Source organism: Festucalex cinctus, chromosome 18 (genome assembly GCF_051991245.1).
Source record: "Festucalex cinctus isolate MCC-2025b chromosome 18, RoL_Fcin_1.0, whole genome shotgun sequence".
In the NCBI taxonomy this organism is placed as follows: Eukaryota; Metazoa; Chordata; class Actinopteri; order Syngnathiformes; family Syngnathidae; genus Festucalex; species Festucalex cinctus.
The window spans coordinates 14,760,849-14,784,632 of record NC_135428.1 but is presented as its reverse complement, the minus strand read 5'-3'; the positions used below and the strand labels follow the sequence as shown (position 1 = coordinate 14,784,632).

Here is a 23,784-nt window from a genome sequence, read left to right as displayed (position 1 = left end):
ATATTCAACGTTTAAATTTCTTGTTTAATGTATCATTTTTTAAACAAATACCTTGACGCAAGCATGTTTGACCTCTTTTTGTTGGAAACGCGCTCGAGCTAGAGTCATCTTTTCGTTCCGTACAAGTGATGTTATACGAACGTCTCCCATTTTGCGACACTGAGAGTGAGGAGGCACTGAGGAACACTTTAAAACGTGTTTTAATAAGTATGTCGTCTTAAATGTGATGAAAGCAGGTGGGGTAAAAGAGAATAAAATAAGGTCTTTTTATATACTTCAGCTTTGTACAGATTGCGGGTGGGTCTGGCATGTATTCCCCACAATAAACAGGGTTTCACTGCATGTTTTTGTTTTTTTAAATATATACATTTTATACAGTTAGTTGCATCCCATCATATAGTACATCAACTGGAAGCCAGTTTCTCTGTGATGAGCAAAAAAAAAAAAAAAGTACAGTACATTTATATATATATATATATATATATATATATATATATATAAACATCTGAGGGCTTCACTTTGAGATCTTTTAAGTGAAACCAAAAATAAAAGACACAGACTAAAAGTTGAGTAAAGTTGGTCACAGCAGAGTCGAAAGTCACTTGTTTTAGTCCCTGGACAAACAGAAGAAGGCTTCGCCATCTCTACTAAGTATTATTGTCATTAGTGCCCTCCAGCAAGGCACTTTTTTTTTTTTTCCCCCCCCTCTGGATTTGATTGTTCCGCTGCTCTCGCTCCAGGGAGGGAAAAAGCCTCGGCTGTGATGTTTTTTGTTGTTGTTTTTTTAAATAATAAAACACATCATTATTATGGCTATGATGAAAATACATTCGAACATTTAGAGGTTGACTATCTTTCAAATACAAATGTGCAAAAGGTTGTAAACAAATATGGTGTGCGTGTGTGTGCATTTGTGTCACAGCCTGGTTGGCTCGTCATCACTGTCACTGCAGTTACCACAGCATTCCTGCAGGGGGCGATACAGTAGGACAGGAAGTGAGACAATCGGCAACAGATTCATTTACGAAATAAAATAACAAAAAAATTATTTAAAAAAAAAGTGAAAACTACAGCAAATATATTTTTGTGTGACAATATCATAATATCACACTTTCCGGGTTCATTTTAAATGCATTTATTTCAATATTGCTGTACAAAAGATAGAAAGTCAAACAGTCAAAAAAATAAAACTAATATGAAAACTAAACCAAAGCATTAAACTAATTAAACTGAACAAACATTCTTTAAAAATTAATTAAAATTAACTGAGTTTAAATAACAACAATGAAAAAATAAAATAAAACTGTCATGAAAAATCCCAAACCTAATATAACGCTGGTTGGGACCACCCACCTGTCTGCCAAATAGTCGCTGCAAAAGTCCCTGTTTTGGGGGTGGAGACGGTTGTCCTCGCCAGTCCAGATCCGGGGGAACCGTACCGTCCGGGTAGAAAACATTAAGCTCTGCGAAGCATTCCGTCTCGATCATCTGCAGCACAAAGACAAATAAGAAGACTTTAAAACATGACGAATATTTTTTAAATGCATTTTTTGTTTTTTTTTAATACTATCGGTATTGTTATTGATGTTGGTAGCGTCACCTCGTCCTGCCAGGGAATGGAGACGCTGCCCGTGGACACTTTGCTGTAGAAGGAGTCGTCTTTGGGCTCGAGTTCCACGCCTTTGACGGTGGAGAACTGCTCGATGTCCAGCACGTCTTTACAGTAGATGGCCTGTGGCTGCAACATGGAACAAAAAAAACAAAACAAAAAATGTTGAACATTGAATACAATCGAGAGATGAATTTCTGTGGGAAAAAAAAAAAATCATGACAAGGGATAAAGTTATAACTGCCTATATTAATAGTTTATACAGTTGAAAGATAAAACAAAAAACAAAAAAACTTACAGTACTTCCGGTTTATCTGAGGCTAAAAAGCATTTTGTTTTGAAAGGTGACCGGATTCTCTCTGTTTCAACTTGTCTCCGACGGACTCTTGATGCATGTCAATATGCTAATTAGCTTGGTTGCTAACGCTAAGCTAGCAAAGCATTTCAGGAGGACACTTAAATATAGTTCCATTTTCATGTTTATTGTGCTACTGAAAATAAAACTCGTATGTTAGCATTTATGATAAGCATTACAACATTAAAACATTGTCACCCTTGTTGGTGTTTATGCTTCCAATACAGCAACATAAACATACACAGTGGATTTGTGTTAGCAGCATTTTAATAATCAGCTAAGTGAAAGTTATGGACGGAAAAAAAAGGTCGGCGACCGCTGCTTGGGAGGACTTACGTCAGGAATGAAAGGCGCCGGCAACATTCCGGCCTCCAGCCTTTTGAAATTGATGGACTGAAAGATGGGGTGTGCTTTAACCTCTGAAGCTCCGCCTCCCTGGCAGCCCAGTCTCTCCCTGGGGTCTTTAGCCAATAGCTGGAAACAGCGAGAAAGAACAAAAAGGTTATTTTGGAGGAAAACAAATCGGGCTGAAATTGAGCATTTTTCCTCCCTTTGAATTGAAGTCAATGGGTGACTGACAGAATATTCTGAGATGATCCTGTTGATCCAATTGATTAGGCATAGCTAAGAGGCTTATTAGAGTGTTTTGCATGTTGTCAGTGGGATCAGGCTAACAAACATGACTGAGGAACACAAAACGAATCGATCATTCCCATAATTGTCTGTGCGCCTAACGATCCCTCAACTCACCGCCTTACAGAGCGACTTGGCCTCCTCCGAGAACTTCCCCGAGTATTCCTCCTGCACCTCCTTGACCAGCCGCTCCACCTCCTCCCGTTTGATCTTCTTCTTCCTCTGCTGGAAGGGTGACTGGCCCTCGATCATCTCGTACAGCAGGCAGCCCAGCGCCCACCAGTCGGGGCTGAAGGTGTAGCACTCGTTGGTCACCACTTCCGGAGCTGCAGGCCGGTAAGAAACACAAAAACCCCCCAAAAAACAGAGCGTTAGACCACCGCAGCCGCCATTTTAGGTTTTCCCACAGAGTGGGTTGTTCTTCTTACCCATGTATCCCACCGTTCCTACGCGGCCCCGGATGGTCTGGCCCTCTGGTACGTGCACGGCCAGACCTAGGTCCGATATCCTGATGTGTCCTTAAAAATATATATATATTTAAATGCCTCAAAAATCACATTAAAACATCATCACGCTTGAAATTAGGGGTGTGCCCAAAAAAAAATAAAAAATAAAAATCAATTTTCATAAGAATCGTGATTCTCATTTACTAGGATTAAAAAATCAATATAAAATGTCCTAAAACCAAATTTATTTAAATTATTTTATGTTGTCTTGCCCTTGTTTGTGTGTGTGTGTGCCTTTATTGGGAGCGCTGTTCATGTTGTTCACGATTTGGCCACGTAGGGGCAGTGTGGTGCCGCACTTACTGATACACTATTAAATTGTAGCAACATTAGAGAGTAGAAGAAAAAAGTCACGATGAAGTTATGCCAAGAAAAGTTATTTTATTTTATTGCGGCCGGCATATGAAGAGCAAATGCCGGTGAGTAATGTTAACATGCTTGTCCGTATACATTCCTGAAGCGTTTTTGTATGAATAGCCCTAGTTTGAGTGATAAAAGTGCCGCGAGTAGCGCGCTAATTAGCATTAGCGAGTCAATGGCACTTTCTGTTGTGCGTTAGCCTTGAGCTAGCTACAGTCAGGGAAAAAAGCTAAACAAAGTGTGTTTGCGTTTAAGTGTGCACTGTGTGTTCTTTTCTTCGTTTTGTGTGTTTAGTTTTACACTTAACCTCAACTGGAGTGTAATAAACGGCTTGATACTGTAACAAGTGTTGTTAAGTTTGCGTTCATGTTGCTTGGGGGACTGATTAGAGTGAGGGTCCAGGGAATACACTACAGGAACTATGAGCCAGGAATAAAGTCACTTTCTTTACAATTCAAAACTCAAGAAATGTGTTAAAGTCTCAATTTGTCATATTCATCTTTCAAACCAGACTGGAGTAGATCATAACGATTTTTCTTGCATATCTATAGATTAAAATCATTGTCAATCAAATGATTTTGAATCAAAAATTGCTTTGAATTGAAAATCAATTCCGAATCGCAGAGCCAAAAATCAGAATTAATCGTGAAACAGCCTCGAAATCACCGCTTGGTGAGTGCCAGCCTGAACCTCTACATTTATAAAGTGGCACCTCTCAATAAATATTCAGTCTCACCATGGTCATCCAACAAGATGTTTTCAGGTTTCAGGTCCCTGTGTGGCATAAAAACGAGATGAATATGAGCCAGAAACAGAGTTCGAGTGTAGGTGAGGTTAGGGCGCGCGCTCACCTGTAGACTATGTGCTCCCTGTGCAAGTCCTCCAGGCCGCAGCAGATCTCGGCCGAGTAGAAGACGGCCCTCCTCTCGTCGAAGCCCGCCTCGCCCATGTGGTAGATGTGGAACTTGAGGTCGCCGCCATTCATGAGCGTTAGAACCAGACACAGGGTGTCCTTGGTCTCGTAAGCGTATGCTAAGCTCACCTGGAGACGGGCGAGAGAGTATTCATGGGAAATTGACCTAGTTGGATGAATGTTTCAGCCCTGCGTCTGTTAGCTTGCTGCTTTGCCTTCACTCTGAATACTGCAGTATTAGGCTCCACAGTCTCCACTTGGATGCAGCACTTTGTTTGCTTGCTGCCCTCAATCTTCTCTGGGATAAATGCCATTTCGATGCCGTAACGCAGAAAAAACAGGAGATCCTCGCTCTGCTTTGGTGGTTTTGCTCGTTAACATTCGGACCGAGGTATTTTCTGCGGTGTGGTTTTTTTTTTCGCAGCTGTGCGTCTTCAGTGAGGGGACACTTTGTCACAAGATTTTGGGGGATATTCTTTGAGTTCACAAAGCAACATATGAACTATCCCTATCACCCCCCACCCCGCTTTTGCACACCACTGGAATGGCCTGGTAGGTTGCCATTAAAACAAACGGAGGCTCTCTTTGATCTGCAATGTGAGAATCGACACTGCGCTTTGTTACTAGCATAAGAGAGAGAGAAAAAAAAAAGGTTGGTGATGGAAAATCATGCGGGCCCCGGCTGCAGGTTGCACACACAAACGCACATTCAAATAAGCCAAAGGGTGTTAATGAACCCTCCCCTCAAGTAAGCCTGCTTGTCACGTTGACCAGTACAAATGTGTTTTTTTTTTTTTTTGTGTTTGACGTACGGATCAACTGATAGAAATGTGTAAATAATCCGCTGGCTCACCACAAATCTACTGTTGACTTTCTCCAGGATCTGTTTCTCGTTGAGCGCCATCGACTCGCCTTTGCGCTTCTTGATTCGTTTCTTCTCCAGCTTCTTGCAGGCGTACATTTTCCCCGTGGCCCGCACCTGACACGCACAGACCTAGAAAAAGAACAAACAAAAAAATACACCTCCTTTAAATTTTTTTTTTTTTAAACACAGAGGTCTTATCCTAAAAAAAGTACATTTCACAATATTGCAAGCCACTGTAACATTAGGAACAGTTTCAACATTGCTGCAGGCAAATACAGGAAAATAAAAATATGTACCTCATGATAGGGCTGTGCAATTAATTGAAATTCAATTACAATTTCAATTATTACACTCCACAATTACAAGCATAATTGTTAAAAAAAAAAGATTATTAACACTAATTTTGAGTTGTTTAAATTTTATGCATTTGCGCTTTTTAATTTTATTTTAAAATAACAAAATTAATCAATTTTGTTTCATCCAAAAGGAACTTGCATACTTAGTATTGCAAAGAATTTTGTCTAAATATGTTTTAGGTTTAAACATTTTTTTTCTTAATAATCGAGCAGCCCCACCTCAATTGTACGAAAAAAAATAAATAAATAAAAAAACGCTTGAAAAAAAAAAAAATCTAATTTCTAAGACAATTGAACTGTACTTCTATGTACTGTATTGTTTTTTTTTTTTAAGTGATGGGTGATGACTGACTGGCAGAGAGTCAAGTCATCAAAATCAGCTGTATATGTATCCCACTTCTCTCACCAAAAATCCACTATACATATCATTTATTTTTACAGCATGTGCGTGCACGTGTCAATAAAGCAACTTTAGTGAGAGACGAGAGAAGGCAGGGTCACTTATAAATAGTCGGCCACGAGCTAAGAATATGGTATTTTTGGTGGGAATGCGTAATAATGCGTCCTTTTGTCGACTTTTCTCATGACCCTGCGCTCATAGATAAAACGCACCCCAAACAGATAACCCATTGAGAGGTCAAACACGCTTTGGGGCCAATTACACAGCGCATATAGATCAAGATCTTTCATGTTAAGGAAAGTGCCATGTGGCACATGAATGGGAGCTTTGATTGATGGAAATATATAAATAAGCTTCACACAAACGCAGTTGTTGATTTTATTTTTCCTTTAGATCATATTGCATAATTATGTATTCTCTCTTTTTATCTATGTATTTATTAGGGCTAGGGCTGTCAAACGATTACATTTTTTAATCAGATTAATCACATCTTAAAGTTTTGATTAATCACGATTAATCGCTTAATTAAAAAGGCTTTTTATCAACATTTTTTTGCCTGCCAAAATTTAAAATGCACCTCTTATGTGTTAATTTTTTTCAGCATTTAATGTTAAGAGGAAGTCTCATCCTCCTCTTTTTCCAATCAGTTAATTACTTGCATAATTTAAAGTGGAAAAAAAATGACCCCAATAGTTTGACATCAACAAATATTCTGAATGTCACACGCAGACATTTATTAAAGGCTTCACTTTAATGCATGTTATGTTTATTGTTCAAACACAACCTGTGCTACCTTTAACGTAGCCATCCGCTGTCAAGCTAAAGGATCATTTGCAGTCAAAATGAATAGTGCGAGTAATCTGTGTTAATACATGATTAATGCGATAATTTTTTTGTGATTAATTAATTAGTTAACACTTTAACTTTGACAGCACTAATTAGGGCTGTTTAAAAAAAAATTGAATAATCGATATCGAATCAATTTTCCTTTTCAAGCTCGATATTGATTCATAAAAGCATGAATCGATTATTTCAATGTCTTTTTTTCCAATGAATTAACAAGAAAATAGAATTTTAAAGGACACAATTTTTTTATCTTGCTGTTTCCTTGAAATTTACTGTTTACATGAATTTAAAAGTATTTTCTTACATTTATGAAAGAGACGACTTGATGTCAATGTTTGTGTCACACTTGTGATTATAGCGTGTTACTTTCTTGAATAAACCATTTAACCTGCTACTGCCTCTGCAAAATGTAATTTGGAATTTAATGTTCGTTGAGTTTTTTTTTAAATCATGTCCTTGATATTTAAGAATAATTGATGTTCCATAATTAATCAGATTAAACTGAAGTGAATCGGGAGAAAAATCTAAATCGAATCGATTGAGGACATTTGAATCAACACCCAGGCCTAGTATTTATTATTTTTGTATATTATATAATGCTTTCACGTTTTATTTATTATTATATTTCTTTTTGTATTTATATAGTATGAAATCACTTTTTTTTTTTTTTTTTGTTGCGATGTTAAGACAATCCATCAATGACTCACCTCTCCAAATCCGCCTTTCCCTAAAACTCTGTACTGCCTGAACGTATTCTTTGTCACGGGTTGCCTGGAAAACCCAAACAAACAAATCAACACACAATCAAGTCACTGATCACACAAACCATGTGCAGAAGAAAAAAAAACAAAAAAAAACGACCATCAGAACCATAGTCATCCATTTAAACAGAAATGATGTATGTTTTTTTTTTGTTCTGTTGGTTTTCTGTACAGTCAAGGATGACCATTTCAGCAAACTAGATACTATTCCGCTGAACTGACGTGAAGGATGTGCCCCCACACGTCTGCTGAAACACCTTCTTGCCTCACTTCCTGTAATTGCCATCACCTCAAAAGCTCCCGTATGACGCAACAGAACTGCAGGCAACAACTGTGCCTCGTTGTTGTGAAAGTCGCGTTTAAAAAAAAATAATAATAATTCTGCTCGGAGCTTGCAGTTTGACGTCACAGGGAATGGAGATTACCTCTCCAGCCATTTCCACTGGAGGAACCTGTTGTAGTACATGCTGTCGAGGTAGTCTGCGAAGGGCGCCACGCTCAGGAAGTCGTGGACCAGTCTGTGAGGAAACGATACGCATGCAGTGTTAAGCACCAAAAACAAACACAAATACCCATTTTTATTTATTTACGTCAAGTAAATGCAGCATTTAAAACAAAGACATGGACATCCCACCAGCCACAATTAAATCAATCTTTAACTCATTCACTCCCAGTCATTTTCACAGAAGCAATCCCCTTCACTCTGTTTTACTGGATTTTGACTGATATTGCAAGGCCCACAGAATATTGTGTTCTATTGCTATAAAAACATGCAATTTACCAAAAGAAAGATTAAAGTCTCTTCTTTCTTCAGGGAAAAAAAAAGTACATTTCTATCTGTTTACGTTTTGCAGCAATTAGCTTTAGAGTTTCGTCATCATTCACAAATCTATTTAGAATTGTGAGTAATTGAGTTTTTTTCCAATACAGCCCCAGTTGATCTCCTTTGCTCTGCTGCCACCAGCTGGCCGTTTGTGTAATAACTACAATTTCTTCAACAGTTCTGTGTAGTTGAGAGGCTGCATCAAATCCTTCTGTATGCTCTAGCATAAAAAACAAAACAAAAAAAAACATAAAAAAAAAAAAAAGGTATAAATACAGCTTTGGGACACTTATTTAAAATAGAACATATTTATATGTTTTTGGGAGCAAATGAGTTAATACTGTTTAGATGCATTGGTAGGTGTTGCTGTTTTGGTTCACAACAGAGTTTGAATGGGCTAACTGCTCAGCAGTTACAATTTCTAATTTTTCATGATGCAACTTAGTGAATAAATATAATATTTAGAGAGCAATAAGCAGTCCGATAATATTTATTAAAAAAAAAAGAAGAAAAAATATAAGGGCAACAGAGGTTTTATTCATTTTATACAAAAAAAGTCTATCCTTGTTTTTTTTTAGATATTTTCAAAATATTTTCTATGATTTGTTTTTAAATTCAAACAAAAGTGGACATGCTGCATGTTTCCCCATTAAAAAAACATTTTATTTAAAATAAGCCCCATTTAAAGAGAAAAAAGAACAAAATAAAGGTCAGTAAAGGAAATCTTTTTTTTTTTTTTTTTCATATAATTTTAAACAGGTCAATGGAGTGACTGGTTACAGTAAAAAAAAATTTAAAAAAATTTAAAAAAAATTCTGTCATAAGCAAATGGGGAAAAAAATAACACAAATATTTTACAGTACCATTGTACTATTAAGGATTAACTTTAAAAGGGATGAACTGTATAACATGAGGGTGAATTAAAAAGTATAACATGAGAGTGAGGGTGAATAAAAACTATCCTAAGCAGTTGGTGGGGTGTGCTCTTACTTGGTGGAGTCTTTGAAGAGGTCCTTGCACGCCTCATGTTGCAGCCGCTCGGCACAGCGGGCCACGGCGCTCTCGTCCACCTCGGGCACGTGCTCCTCCGACTGTCAAGCGCAAAGTTCGCCACAACGAATAAGCAACCAGAAAGCCACCCAATCTCACTTATTTTAGAGACATTAAGTTATTTCTTCTCATTTGAGAATGAAAGAAAGAATTGTGCTGTTGAATTGTTCAAGGTGGTATTTTCAGAACGCGTCATGTAATGCCATTTTGACCTATTTTACCCCCACCAAGCCCAAAAAACTTGTTACGAAAGCCGTTTCTTGCATGACAAATGAGTTAGTCAGTATTGCCACAAAATTTCCTCGAGCAGTAGTGCACGGGTCAATGTGGAATCCGCGTGTTTTTTTTGTTTTTTTTTTTGTACAAATTATTTTAACTTTTATGTCCGTCTATCGTGGAAAAATACTGATAAATAAACTTTGGAGGCGGACCTTTGGACTGAAGTAGACGTCGATGAGTTCTTGACCGCATTCCTTCCTCATCTCATCTGGTGCCACCTCGTACTCCGCCTGCAGGGCACACACGTCCACAAAAATAACATATTCATAGAGAGATAATAATAATAATAATAATAATAATAATAATACCCTGTGACCCTTGTGAGGAGTAAACGGTTAAGAAAATGGATGGATGGATGATGATAATAATAATAATAATAATAATAACATCTTGTAGTATTATATGACTGAAATGATCATTTTAAAATGTCATTAACAAAGAACAGAAATTATCTTTAAAAAATACATCGCATTCTTTTCAACATTTTCTTTTATTTCTATTTTTTATTTTTTAGATCAGTGGTTCTCAAACATTTTACATCAAACCGCCCCTCAGAAAATACTTGGCTAATATTATTGTACATCATTGTAACATTAAAATTAAAAACTGTACTTAATAATAATCCAATAAAAATTTATTGCACGTTGTGAGGAGTAAGCAGTTAAGAAAATGGATGGAGGGATAATAATAATAATAATAATAATAATAATAATAATAATATTATCTTGTAGTATTATGTGACTGAAATAATGATAATTTTAAAATGTCATTAACAAAAAAACAAAAATTAATAATTAATTAAATTATTATGTTGCAATTTTTTCAATATTTTCTTTTATTTCAATTTTTTATTTTTTATTATTATTATTATTATTATTATTTTAGATTAGTGGCTCTCAAACATTTTACATCAAACCACCCGCCAGAAAATACTTGGCTAATATCATTGTAGCATTAAAATTAAAAACTTCATTTTAATAATCCAATAAAAATGTAGTGCATGTAAATGTTGAACAAAATTAGTACCACAATAAATATTTGTAAACAAAACAGCTCTAAAAGATTAAACCCAAATTTATCATTTTAACACATTAATTGTAGCGGATTAAAAAATAAATAAATAAATAAATAAATAAAAACCACTAACATTATGTACAGTTTCAATATTTACGTAAGTCAGTAATTCTTTTCACATACGTGATTGAAAAATATATCAAAAAACATTTTTATCAAAGCAAACAGACGCAAAAGAAAGTGCACAAACCAAGTCCCAGAATTTTTTATTTTTTTTAAATAAATCTGAAACGGCCCCCAAGAGGAAAAAGCATAAATATTGTAATGGCCAGCAGGTGGCAGCATTCTTAAAAATGCCAGCCACCAGAAGAAAGCAGGTTTGAATGCCGCTTGATTTATGAAGCAAGCAAGCGACTGCATCCAGCACTTGTGAACTAGCCGAGCCTGCCCGGAAGCCTGCAAAGTGCTTCCTCCGCGCCGCCTAACGAGCGAGCGAACGCTAAGTGACAACATAAGATGCCGCTTTTACCGTCTCAGTCTCCAGGCGGGCAGGAAGTGGTCACCAGAAAGGGTTCGAGGAGCTCTTTAATGTGAGCTGCTGAGAGCCGTTTAAATCCGACCCGGTCAGGCTGGAGCCGCTCTGATGCACGAGCAAACCAGTCCAGTCCATCATTTCAATACAAATTTGGCCTCATCGTGGATATTGATCAATATATTGACTGTGATGGCTCATCCTGCGGGTAAAGAAAGCTACGATAGGCTACCTTTAGTTACACGGTCAGAAAAAAACAGTGCTAATGTTATGATTGTGTTTTGGGTTGGGTCATTGGGTTCATTGTGTTATGCCTGTATGATGCTTATGCAGTTACTATGTCTCATGATGATAATGTGGTGATGATGATGTTTTAGCTGTATTAGCCACTTTTAGTTTGCCAAGATTTATGCAGTTACTATATCTAACTCTGAGCCCGGGCAATTTTTGTTTTGTTTTGTTTTGTTTGTTTGTTTGTTTGTTTTTTTTTTTTTGTAAATTAGCCCCTGTTACATCATATTAGGGCTGGCCAAAAAAGATCTAAATTTTTTTCAGTCATTCAGGATGATTATGATTTTCATTGATTTTAATCTAATAAACTTTATTTAGAGGTTTAATTTATTCCAATATAATTCCTGTGCAAAATGCTTAGGCAACAATTATGTACACTGAACTGATTCTAAATCCCTTTAACCATAAACTTAGCATTCAAAATTAGAACTCGCAATAACATCTGGATGTAATGCAACATGCGAACAACAACTCTTCATAATCCAGAAGACAAAATTAGATTTCACGTTTGAGCAAATTTTCAACAATTCGATTTTCAAAGTGACAATTAATCGAATGAATTTGATTTATTGCCCGGCCCTACATCATATTACAGCAAGATGACAAGATGACAGCATTTTATCTCTTTGACCGCCAAAAACGTTTGTTTAATAACGATGACTAAAATCACGGTGTATGCCGCCATAAACATTAAATGACGTCAACTACTTTTTTTATTTTTTTATTTTTTTTTAAATCAATGAAAAGTGCTAAGTGCAGCCCTGCCTGGTCAATGGATTGTGGAATCAAAAACAGCCACTAACTATGGCCAGCAGATGGCAGCATTGTAACTCTTTTCAATGGGCTCACGGTGTATGAAATTACAATGAAACATGACGGAATCTGACGAAATAGAACGTTTACAAGGATGACATGAATGATCAAAGCTTTTGTTACATTGTTATATTTAATCTAATTCACAGACCAAACAAAAAAAAATATTAGTGTCAAAAGTAACTGTTGTGGAGAAAATGTATCTTTTCACAAAAAGCTTGTTTTCTCAAATTACACATTTTCAAATGGTGATTACTAAAGAACAGAATAAGTTAGAAACACACTTTTTTTTCTAAATAAAAAATGGAATGCGATATTTCATGTGGTATCCACCAATGTTGTGTAGTAAAAGTACACAATATTAGTTAAAATGCTCGAAATTGGCTGGCACTGTCGGGGTTGTTTTTTGGATAACGTGAGGCAGTAAAAGAGTTAATTTCATGCTTGATTAGTGAACCGCTTCTCCAGAAACCCAAGTGACAGTTTGGGATAACATGTCTCATTTAAAAAAGGACGGCTGTAACACAAATTCAACCCGCACTGACACATTTTGACCCAGGCTTATTTTTTTTTAGCAAATTCAAATTAAGCTATGAAATTGTTGTCTATCACCTGATCCACTTCCCCACTGGCTGCCTCACACTTGAGTCATTGTGCGCTAAAGTGCAAGCCCGGGAACAACTGCAACACAAGACACGCATGCGACAGTAGCGCGGCTCATCCTGCGTGTGCTCGCTAATTGCATATTTTTCAGCGAGTCGTTTTTTTCTTCTTCTTTTTTATTGATTTTTACAGTACACGTGATGGTACACACGCCTTCAGGATGTTCACATGCAGCTTATAATCCTTTCAAAGGCCACGCACAAAGAAACGAATATGCTCTTACCCCTGGGTTAGCCCTTTTGTAACCCGAATATTTGTTCATATAAACAGATTCGGAATACTTGGATTGAATTGGGGCGGGGCATTAGTTTCTCGCCTGCGCGTGCTCTATTCGCAACAAATCTTGGTGTTTGGAGAACAGGAACGACTTGTAAGCGCCGGGCCGTCCCGCTCGCTAAACTCGCTGTATGGAAAGGCCAGTAATATGATCTTTAAATATACAAAGTTTAATAAACGGGGGTTCACCGTATGTCAAATCTTACTACAGCTGTCAAAATTAATCGATTAACCGGCAAGTAATTGATAAACAAGTCAAACAACAACTATATTCTCTAGAATAACCTCATTTATCGATTGATTGAATTTTTATTTTTCATTCTATTATTATTATTATTATTATTATTATTATTACTAATTCAATCTCTGGTGTAATAACCTATTTATTGATTGATTGAATTATTATTATGTTATTATCTGTTCTCATTGCTGCTGGACATGTAAATTTCCCAGAGGGAGCCATCCCAAAGGGATCAATAAAGTCAAGTCTAAGTCTACGTCTAAGTCTAGACTAAGTGCAATTTCTGGAGAAATTGCGTGGAAATGCTGAAAGCACATTGAGAGATAAATTATGAAATTATAACCTCCTGGTTACTGGACAATGCGCTTTACCGACTGTGCCACCGAGCAGTATCAGACACCTGGGAATGATGATAAGTTATATGGATGGAAGTGGGCGTGGAAAGTGATACTTAGAAAAAGTTCAATGAGTGTCCCATTCAAAATGAATGGAAAAAAATTATTAAATGTTAAATTGTGCAAATACTGTAAGTAATGTGGAATCAGACTATATATATACCCCGGGAGGCGTGAATTTTTTAAGCTAGTTGAAATTTGAACAATGTAAATTGGAAGTATTATGTGGGAGTTATTTGGCAGCAAAAAAGTGTGGGGAATAAAAATCACAATAGCATATGTGGGAATGCTTCAGCATTCCCTTGTCCGAATCCTCTGATTTCTGCATATCAGGAGTAATTGTGTAATGATTTCTGTAGTCCTTCATGAAAGAAGTCTGATTATCTTCTGGGTTTAATCAAAATGAGACATTTGCAAACATCTGTTTTTACTTTGGAAAATAATGACCAAACTGGTAACAGTACAACATCAATACTCCCTTTTTTTTTATCACTATACAAACACAAGGTACGAAATAACCACCAATCACTCGTTAATAAACAGTAATCAGAAAACATGCTTTTGTAATACACGTTAATGCAAAATTAAAATGAATCCGATTCCTCCATGAGTCGATTGAATCGATTCTACTAGCTAGTGACAGCACTCAATCTTACCACGCCATCCAGAAACCTGACGCAGCGCCTCAACTCGGGCCGAGTGTCGCAAAACTGCCGGAAGAGCAAGCGTCCGATGGGCTGCCGTTCGCACAGGCTGCTGTAGTCTTTCTCTGTTCGTTGACCAGAAAAGAAAACAAAAAAACAACAACAACAAAAAAAGTCAATTGAGGACACCTTTTAGGTTACATTGTCCTCTCAAATATCATGAAAGTCGTCAGAGAGCCACAAGCGACACACATTCTGAGAATCTTTGTCGGGTTCACATTTTCCTTCCAGGATATTAACCAAAAGGAAATGCTTAAAAAAAAAATAGCATCTGTATCTCCACAGATTCAAATCAATTTCTGATATTTCACACACAAACTACTGGGAAAGCAATTGTTGAATTTCTTGGGGGAGTATGTCACCAGTGGCTCAGGAAAATTGAGATAAAAGGTTCGAACGCGAGTTGCATTGTGGGAAATTGACCACTTATCTATTTTTATTTTATTTTCATTTTTTACAGAAACCAACATTTTGTGTCGTAATGAGATCCAATAACAAATGCCCTCTCCAAAAATTCTGCCTAGTCTTCAGTTGTCATGATCCAAGGAATACCACATCATGTTTTTTGAACACATTTTGAAAAACCACCTGTGATTTTTATTTTTGTTGTTGTTGTTGATATTGCAATTTTAATTTAACGTGATTATATTTTTCAAGGTCCTCATTTTTTAACAAACACAAGCAATAAATTATTAGTGCTGTCACTAACAAATATTTTTTAGAATCAATTACTCTTTCGATTATTCAATCGATTAATCGACTAATCCGATTTATTTTAATGTTGCATTAACACAAGCATTTTCCCCTGATTAGTGCTTATTAACCAGTGATTGGTGTTTATTTCGTAGTTTGTACGCATATAGTGATTTAAAAAAAAATTGGATTAATGTTCCCAATTCGGTCATTGTTTTCTAAAGTAAAAACATGTTTGCAAATGTCTTATTTGGATTAAACACAGAACATAATCAGTCTTCTTTCATGTAGAAATGGTGAGCAATTACTGTTGATATACTGAAATCAGAGGATTTGGACAATACATAAAAAACATAAAAATACATTAAAAAACTGGCTCCAAATGATTACTCTAAAATAGTTGTGGATTAATTTAATAATAAATTACTAAAAAAAAAAAGTATCTGTACTTGTACTTAACTCATTCACTCCCAGCCATTTTCACAGAACAATCCCGTTCGCCCCCGGCTGTTTTACTGTATGTGGACTGATTTTGCAAAGCCCACAGAATATTGTGTTCTATTGTTATAAAAAACATGTAACCTACCAAAAAAGATTAAAGTTTCTTCTTTCATCAGGGAAAAAAAAAAATTCTATCCGTTTCCATTTTGCAGCAATTAGTATTAGAATATAGCTAAGTTTCATCACAAATTTATTTAGAACTGAGGGGAAATCTTGTTTTCAACATGTGCCTGGTTGATCTCTTATACTCTGCCACCTGCTGTTGTGTAACAGCCATTTCTTCAACCGTTTGCAGTTGAGAGGCTTCATCAAAGACTTCTGGAAAAAAACAAAACAAAAAACAAAAAAACATAAAAGACGTATAAATACGTCTTTGGGACACTTAAACCATTTAAAGTAGAACATATTTATACGTTTTTGGGAGTAAATGAGTTAAGTACTGTGTGTGAATACTTTTTCTGTCCATAGACCGCAGGAGGTGCGACATACAAACATGCAAAAATCAACTGTTCAGAACAAGCTGTACAAGTGAGGAGCATGTGGTGTGGGGGGGGGGTCGTCTCCCGTTACTGAAGCTTTCAATGTAGATTCACACCTGGTGAGTTTAAATCCACCTGAAGAGCTCCTTATTGTGCAACATTTGTGATGTCATATGGTAAAAAAAAAAAAAAAAGAAAAAAGAAGAAGAAGCTGCTGCTGCCAAACAAGGAAGTTGACGGTTTCCTGCCAAAGTCTTTCTCAAGAGCGTGTAATATACTCCAACTTTCGTAATAACAGACGCACTGACATGTACCTCGCCACGCAAAGTGGGGGTTCACAACGTACATGGCAACATTTCTTGTGCTCTCACAGGACTTCCTTCCTGCCTTGCACAGTCATTAGGTGGCCATTTGACTCATTCAAATTCAAAGGCGGACATTTGCATGGAAGCCTTCGGCAGAGAAGCGCTTGTTGTTACACGGCAGAGAGCAACACGCCTCGGAGTCTTCTGGATTGATGCGTAAAAGAGACAAATTGTTTGTTTGTTTGTTTTTCAATTTAAAAGAGCTCCCTTGTGTGTACTGTTAATAACATGCCTGTGACATGCTTTTGGTCAAAGTACCCCAACATAAAGAATGAACAATGCAAATTTCTATTTATTTCTGCAATAAAATTAAAAATAATAATAATAATAATAATAATAATAATAATAATAATAATAATAATAATAATAATAATAATAGTAATGATGATGATGATGATATTATTATTATTATTATAATTATTATTATTATTATTAACATGAAACATTATTATAGAATTGGGTCCATTCGAGTTCCGGGCTGCTTAAATAACTTTTTATTTTTATTTTTATTTTTTATCTTGTATAGCGTATGATATTGCAACGCATTTACCAGTGGCTTGTCGCAGCTCGTCACACAAACTGATGTGAGGGAACTGCAGCATCTGCTTCCACTTCTTGCTCTTTCCTTTCCTGTTTCCACCGCCTCCTGCAAACAACACAGACCATTATGAATTATTGATATCAAATACTTTTGCTGTTGATGATCGTTATTAGTGCTTATACACACACGGTAAACACTGGATCAACTGATAAAAACACCTTAAATGCCGGCGCTTACTGTTGATGTCCAAAAGTCAAAATTATCAAAGCTTGGGAAAATATCCAATTCCACTTCAGTAGTTTGAACAGCGTTATTTATTTTTATATCTTTCGACCGTGACATATAGTTCCAAATAGCACAACTTAACGTAGTATAATTTTTGCGCCATTTTGGTATGGTGAGATTTTTCTAATGTGAAAAATGTGCTTTGGCTCATTCAATAAAGGGAAAAGTAAAAAAAGTTAATATTTTATCCAGAATTAATTTGATGACTTCATTATTTTTTATTGTACTATTAATACCTTTAAAAGCTATTTTTCCCACTTGTTGTCAACTGAAGATGACATCACCTGTGCTGAGGAAGTCGGTAAAGACCAATCGTGACCTACTCCCTCAGCACAGGTGATGTCGTCATCATCAGTCGACAGCAAGTAGAAAATAAATTGTGCATGAATAATAATTAAGTTATCAAATTCATTCTGGACAAAATATAAACTTTTAACTGCTGAAAATGGCTCAATGGATCAAGTATCCCTTTAAGGCAAAAAAAAAAAAATGACATTGGCTTATCATCTGTTTATGAAATAAATGTCTTTGTACGCACTTCTATGTCATCATGTAAATTTTATATATCAAAAGTACAAGAGGAATCGGTACTCTGTATCGATGCGTAACTGAGTACTCAAAGAGTGAATCTACTAGTATCATTTTGAAAAATGTAATATCAGACATCAATACCAAACAATATTATTTCATAAAATGAAAGTCCACAAGCTTCATGCCAATGTAGAATGTGAAACACCACAGACAAGCTAACAGAAATTAGCATACATGTTCTGTAATTAATTAGAAACCGTTAAACAATTGCTACTTTAACAAACGGCACAGCGTACAACAATCCCCACAGGCAAAAGTATTATCTCTGCTCTGCAGGAACGACGACTGCAGTACTACCAGTTGGGGACCTTCTCTGCCTCTTCTTCTTGCTCTTAATTGAGCTGCAACTCTTCCAGTAGAATTCAGTGCTACCCACCATGTTGAGGTACAACACAGTACTACACTCAAGGCACACAACCCTAAATTTGGACTTGCTTGTATATTGTATTGTTTAAAAAAAAAAAAAAAAAAAAAAAAAAAGATTAAGTGCTAACGTTGGACCGTGATAGAACAGGGGAGACTCAACAGCACTGTGGAATCCAAGTCATTTTAAAGCGCGTCACGGGTGCTGAAAAAAGGTGGACAGCATGGAGGTGGCGCTTCCTGTTTTGCCACGCAGGCTTTTTACAACAACGCTCGTAAATCTGATTGACAGTCAGCACCAATGCAGCAAATGGGTGTTTTTTTTTGTTTGTTTGTTTTGTTTTGGTTGTTTTTTTGGGGGGGGGGAAATCTGTGATTTATTCGACGGGCAGGGGATTGCCACCAACCCTACGGGCAAAACAAGAAGACACAGATCTCCTTGGGACAAGGCCAGCCTTTGCTGTGGTGTTTTTATTATTATGTGGCAAATTTGGAAAAATTCTCAGGGTTGGAATAAAAGCAGCTGAATGTCAGACTACATTAAATGGAAAAATTGCACATCATGCATGGTTTAATTAAATCATTTGAAACAAAAGCCTTTCTAGTGCTGTAGCAACACTACTAGGCCCAACTATTAGGCATGTGTCATTCGCAAGTAGTAGCCTCCTGGACCAGAGCACCAAAATGCCCACTAGCTGTTAAATTGCTTAAATCCTCGGACCCGACTAAATGAAACTCCTCCCTTCACTTCAACAAGAAAAGCAACATTTTTATTAGATGCAAATTACACTTGCCAATGTCTTAAAGCATGTTTATTGAACTTTTTTTTTAGACTTTTCAAAATGTATAAGTTTCTTTTTTTGTATGTTATGCAACTGACATCCTTTTAAATTTCAAACAAAACGTTCAGGGAGCTCCCAAGGTTATCAGTAGTCTTCAATAAGTAAAATGGAAACTTAAGCAAGTACCACAGCTCTCTATCGTTTTCTACAGTAAATATTTTTTAATTTTTAAATATTTTCTAATGACGTCACGTGACTACCCTGCCACTAACAGTTAAAGCGTGCAACATGGCAGTAGCCCGCACATCTGTGTTGTCTTCAACTGCAGCAGCAGCTGCCCTTCAATTAATTGAGAAGAAAAACGCCACAAGTCGCATATGGAAGTACTTTGGATTTGAGGTTGATGAGCAGGGATTCATAATGGATCCTTAAATACCTGTATACAAAAGATGCCAAACCGTTTCCAGACGAAGGGGGGGGGGGGGGGGGGGGGGGGCACATCCAACTTAGCGAAACATCTAAAAGATCGATATCCAGACTTGTACAAAGAATTAAAAGTGAGTGCTTTTGAATTCCCACGTTATCACTGTTGCCCATATCTAAACTAATAACGTTAGTATGATGACCCCCACACTCGTTCGTTATTTTGTTTGTTTGTGTGTGTTTATACCTGACAGCAACATTTAGGTTGTTTTATACTTGAAGGCTACACGCACTGATGCACATTATTTTAGTTTACTGTTTAATACTTGAAGAAGGCTACGTGCTACAAAGCACGTAGTAAGCATAGTTTGATATTTTTCTTTTTCTTTATTTTTTAGTAGGCTACGTGCTGCAACTGGTTGGTAAGTAAGCATAGTATGATATTTTTTGTTTTTATTTTTCTTTATTTTTTTTAATGCTATATGCACTGTGACACTTTTTTTTTAGTGTTTAATACTTAAAGCTAGTCTGTAGTACATGCACAGTATTTTATTTTATTGTTTACTCTATTGTGTAATACTTGAATGCACAGTATTTTATTTTAATGCTTTAAAGCCACATGCCAATTGTTCTGTTAAAGCACACAGTGTCATTGTTTGATTACTTCTGGTAAAGGAGTGTATGTTGAAGTACATGGGATTTATTATTTATTTTCTATTTTTACCGTGGTATCGAAATGGCATAGAAAATTGTACCGACTACTAAATTTCTGGTATCGTGACATCCCTAGATTCAAGAGACATCGGGACGCCAGAAAACGATCAAGCATCTGCATAAATCTTCTGATGGGCTTGCCTGAGACAAACAAAAAAAAAAACAGCATAATGAAATCTTTTGTGGTGAGGTTGATTGAACTCATAGGAACGGCGCCTCTGCCGCTAATAGGAAGCATCTTGCCCCGAGTATAACAACGTTCACTCTCGGCCATTAAAGCTGACTAGATTAATGTACAGTGAACAAACACAGCTCGGCTTACACGTGGGCGTTCAAGCACCGTCTTTGTCCTTGTCAGAGTTTTATTCTGTTTTTCAACAGTCATTCACAATTTCACCCTTTTTTTTTTTTTTTTTTTTAATTGTCGGAGCATCTTTATGAAATAACAAATGAAAAGAAATGGTCTTAAATTGATTATTATGGAGTTCTTGTAAACTGAAATGCGGGAATTTTTAGCCAGACGCAGATGACGGTTCATGATGTAGCTGGAAGAAGATCTTGAAAAAATAATCACAATATTGAGGGGGGAAAATTGCAATCAAAATACTTTTTGATATTGAATATAAGAGCTTTGTGCGGCCCACCGATATCCTATCCTTTCAAATCCACGCTGTCGTCGTGACACAAAAGAGTCAAATCAGACATTGCGCGTCTACCCACAAAAGTACAATTTGCTCACTCTCAACATCCTGTTTCGCAAAGCAACAAGACGATGCTGCAACATCAACCAGGAAAAACTCAATAAGTCGCGACACTCATATTTCACAGGCAACCTGAGCCATCCATCCATCCATCCATTCATCCATCCATTTTCTTGACCGCTTATTCCTCACAAGGGTCGCGGGGGGTGCTGGCGCCTATCTCAGCTGGCTCTGGGCAGTCGGCGGGGGACAACCAGGACTGGTTGCTGAGCCATTAAAAAACAAAACAAAACACTATATTACTTTGCCGAATCAATAACCACATGCTATTGAGTCATTTCGTACATTATACTAGTTTATCGGAGTCGGATAAGTGAGGGAGGTGATAGCAAACTTTAAAATGCTCAATTTTCAAATGGAGTTCTGCACTATGTGCACCGTTATTAGTTGGAAGAAATTAGCTTCACTAATCAGTAATCAATCAATTTCAATAACTATATTTCAATCACCAGATACTCAACAGGTCCTACTTTCAACTGATTTTCCAACCAACTAAACTAACTAAACAGTTATGACATTATAATTATGTAAAATCAATAACTAGGTGTGTTCCTCTTGTGGGTAAAAAGGATCACCTAAGCTTAAATACTGTTAGGTGGTGCTTTATATTGGTTCATGGGATAACAGGAAATTTTAACTGCTCCGTTTTCAAATGGAATTCTGCACTTCAGCTCTGTAATTGACAGAAACATCTATTAAGCAAGGAAGACACGGTAATGTGAACTTTAAATAAGTAATTCTCCGCCGCATCAACCAGTAGGTGCTAATTAGTCTGATTTTACATTACATTTGATGGAAAGGAAGAGGCGTATATGTTAGGAAGGAAAGAGAAAATTTTAAATTGATCGGTTTTCAAACGGAGTTCCGTACAACAGCAATGTAATGACAGTTGGAAGACCGGAGCTTTAACAGTAATCAGGAACTTAAATAACACAATATTTCTATGCCGAATTAATAACTCGGTGTTAATTTACCTGATCGTACAATGCCTTGGTTTATAGTAGGCGAGTATGTAAGGGTGGCGACTGCAAAATTTGTATTACTAGGTTTTCAAATGGAGTTCTGCTCGTAAACAGAGAACATCGCAAAATCATTCAGTAAGTAGTAACTACTAGTGAATATGTCACCACTAAAGCACTGACCAAGAGGTTTGTTCCCCCACATATTCTGCCACCCCTAGCGACGATCGGAGCTGTCAATCGGCCGTCTCCATCCTCACCTTCCCGTGCTTTCAGTAACACCGTGTTGGCCACGATGTTCTCCAGCTCCATGTTGGCTCTCTGGTCGAATTTAACCGCGGCGACGCCGGGGCCGAGCTCCGCAGAACCGAACCGCCACCCCCTCCTCTCCCGGGCGGATTCCAACTTCTTTCAACACACACCGTCCACCACCTCCTCTTACCGGCCGGCCCGAGGGGGAAGATTGAGCCCTCAGTTCCTGCTTTCCCACCGCAGTCCTGTCCGGTGACATCCGCACTTGTGCGCCCACCTCCTCCCCCTCCCCCCCCTTCCTCCTGCATTTCAAAATAAAAGTGTATCTGAATCTTCAGATTCGACTTCCCGTAACCCCGATTTCAAAATAAAATAAAACAAAATAATAATTTGCATGTTTTCCCCGTAGCTGTCTGGATTTTCTCTTGGTTGGTTACATGTATCACCTTATGGTGAATGTTACTGCTGTCAAACGATTAAAATGTTTTGAGTAATTAATCACACAATATTACCTAATCATATATATTCATATGTGGTCTACTACAAAAACACTCATGTTCTCCTCTCGGCTTCCTCCGCATGTGGCCGTGAGATTGGATGAACTGCTTACAAACCCAGGAATCAATCAATCACGACTCCGGGGCAGATGCTCTTTGTGGCAGGGGATCAATGAACGCACCGCGGTGTTTTTTAAAGGTGCATTAGAAAACACTTTTTACTTTTTACTGCCCTGGCACAAGGCATGACGGCAGCGGCTCACACATTGTCAGGTTGATAGAGTTATTGATCTGGTCTTCACTCCAAACTTATAATGCAGTATTGAGTGGCTTGTTGTTAATGAAACAGCATCATGTCAGTAGTGTTGCACGGGCTTCAAAGGCCGCACCAGCAAAAACAGAAACAAAGGGCATTTGGAGCAATGTTTCATATGTAATACAGCATATTTAGCAAAATATAATGGCTTGATGAAAATGATCACATTTCAGGTGTTTTAATAGCTACAACAATGAATTCTCTGGAACAGCTCACTTATGATTCTAGTGGATAAATCCTCATCACAGATGGCATCAACATTTACCAATAAAACAATAATAACATGCATGTATTATTAAATAACTTTCTTTTTTTTTGTCTTTTTGTGTTACCAATGAAAACTAATAATCTATAATAATTATTGTGTTTTGGTCACCTGACTGGAACTAAGCAAAATAAAATGAAGAGTGCAACTTATTTAGAAACAAAAAAAAAATGCCTCTATGAAGCTCTAAATTCGATCCATAGGTTTAGATCTCATACTTGTTTGTAGTTTCTTTATAGTCATGGTTATTCCTCTGACACTGCTCGCTTGGGACCTCTGCTGTAAAAATAGAGTCATCGCCAATTTTCACTT

The 23,784-nt window shown here is 37.0% G+C and overlaps 1 protein-coding gene and 1 long non-coding RNA gene across 2 annotated transcripts; one reads left to right on the top strand and one right to left on the bottom strand.

The window, feature by feature from the left end:
• Positions 1-182: 182 nt before the first annotated feature.
• On the bottom strand, positions 183-22,672 carry grk6 (G protein-coupled receptor kinase 6). Its single transcript, XM_077505900.1, has 16 exons — positions 22,403-22,672; positions 17,274-17,369; positions 14,638-14,750; positions 9,909-9,986; positions 9,418-9,518; positions 8,030-8,122; positions 7,551-7,614; positions 5,230-5,370; positions 4,315-4,505; positions 4,200-4,237; positions 3,026-3,115; positions 2,715-2,923; positions 2,301-2,438; positions 1,601-1,738; positions 1,354-1,488; positions 183-967 (listed from the first exon to the last, which is right to left on the bottom strand). The coding sequence occupies exons 1-16, from the start codon at positions 22,452-22,454 to the stop codon at positions 917-919; spliced, it is 1,728 nt and encodes a 575-aa protein (XP_077362026.1). The 5' UTR covers positions 22,455-22,672; the 3' UTR covers positions 183-916.
• Positions 3,428-22,673, top strand: LOC144006840 (uncharacterized). The gene is made up of 3 exons (XR_013279952.1): positions 3,428-3,522; positions 18,417-18,525; positions 22,364-22,673. It is a non-coding gene; the product is annotated as an uncharacterized LOC144006840 (long non-coding RNA).
• The last annotated feature ends 1,111 nt before the right edge of the window (positions 22,674-23,784 follow it).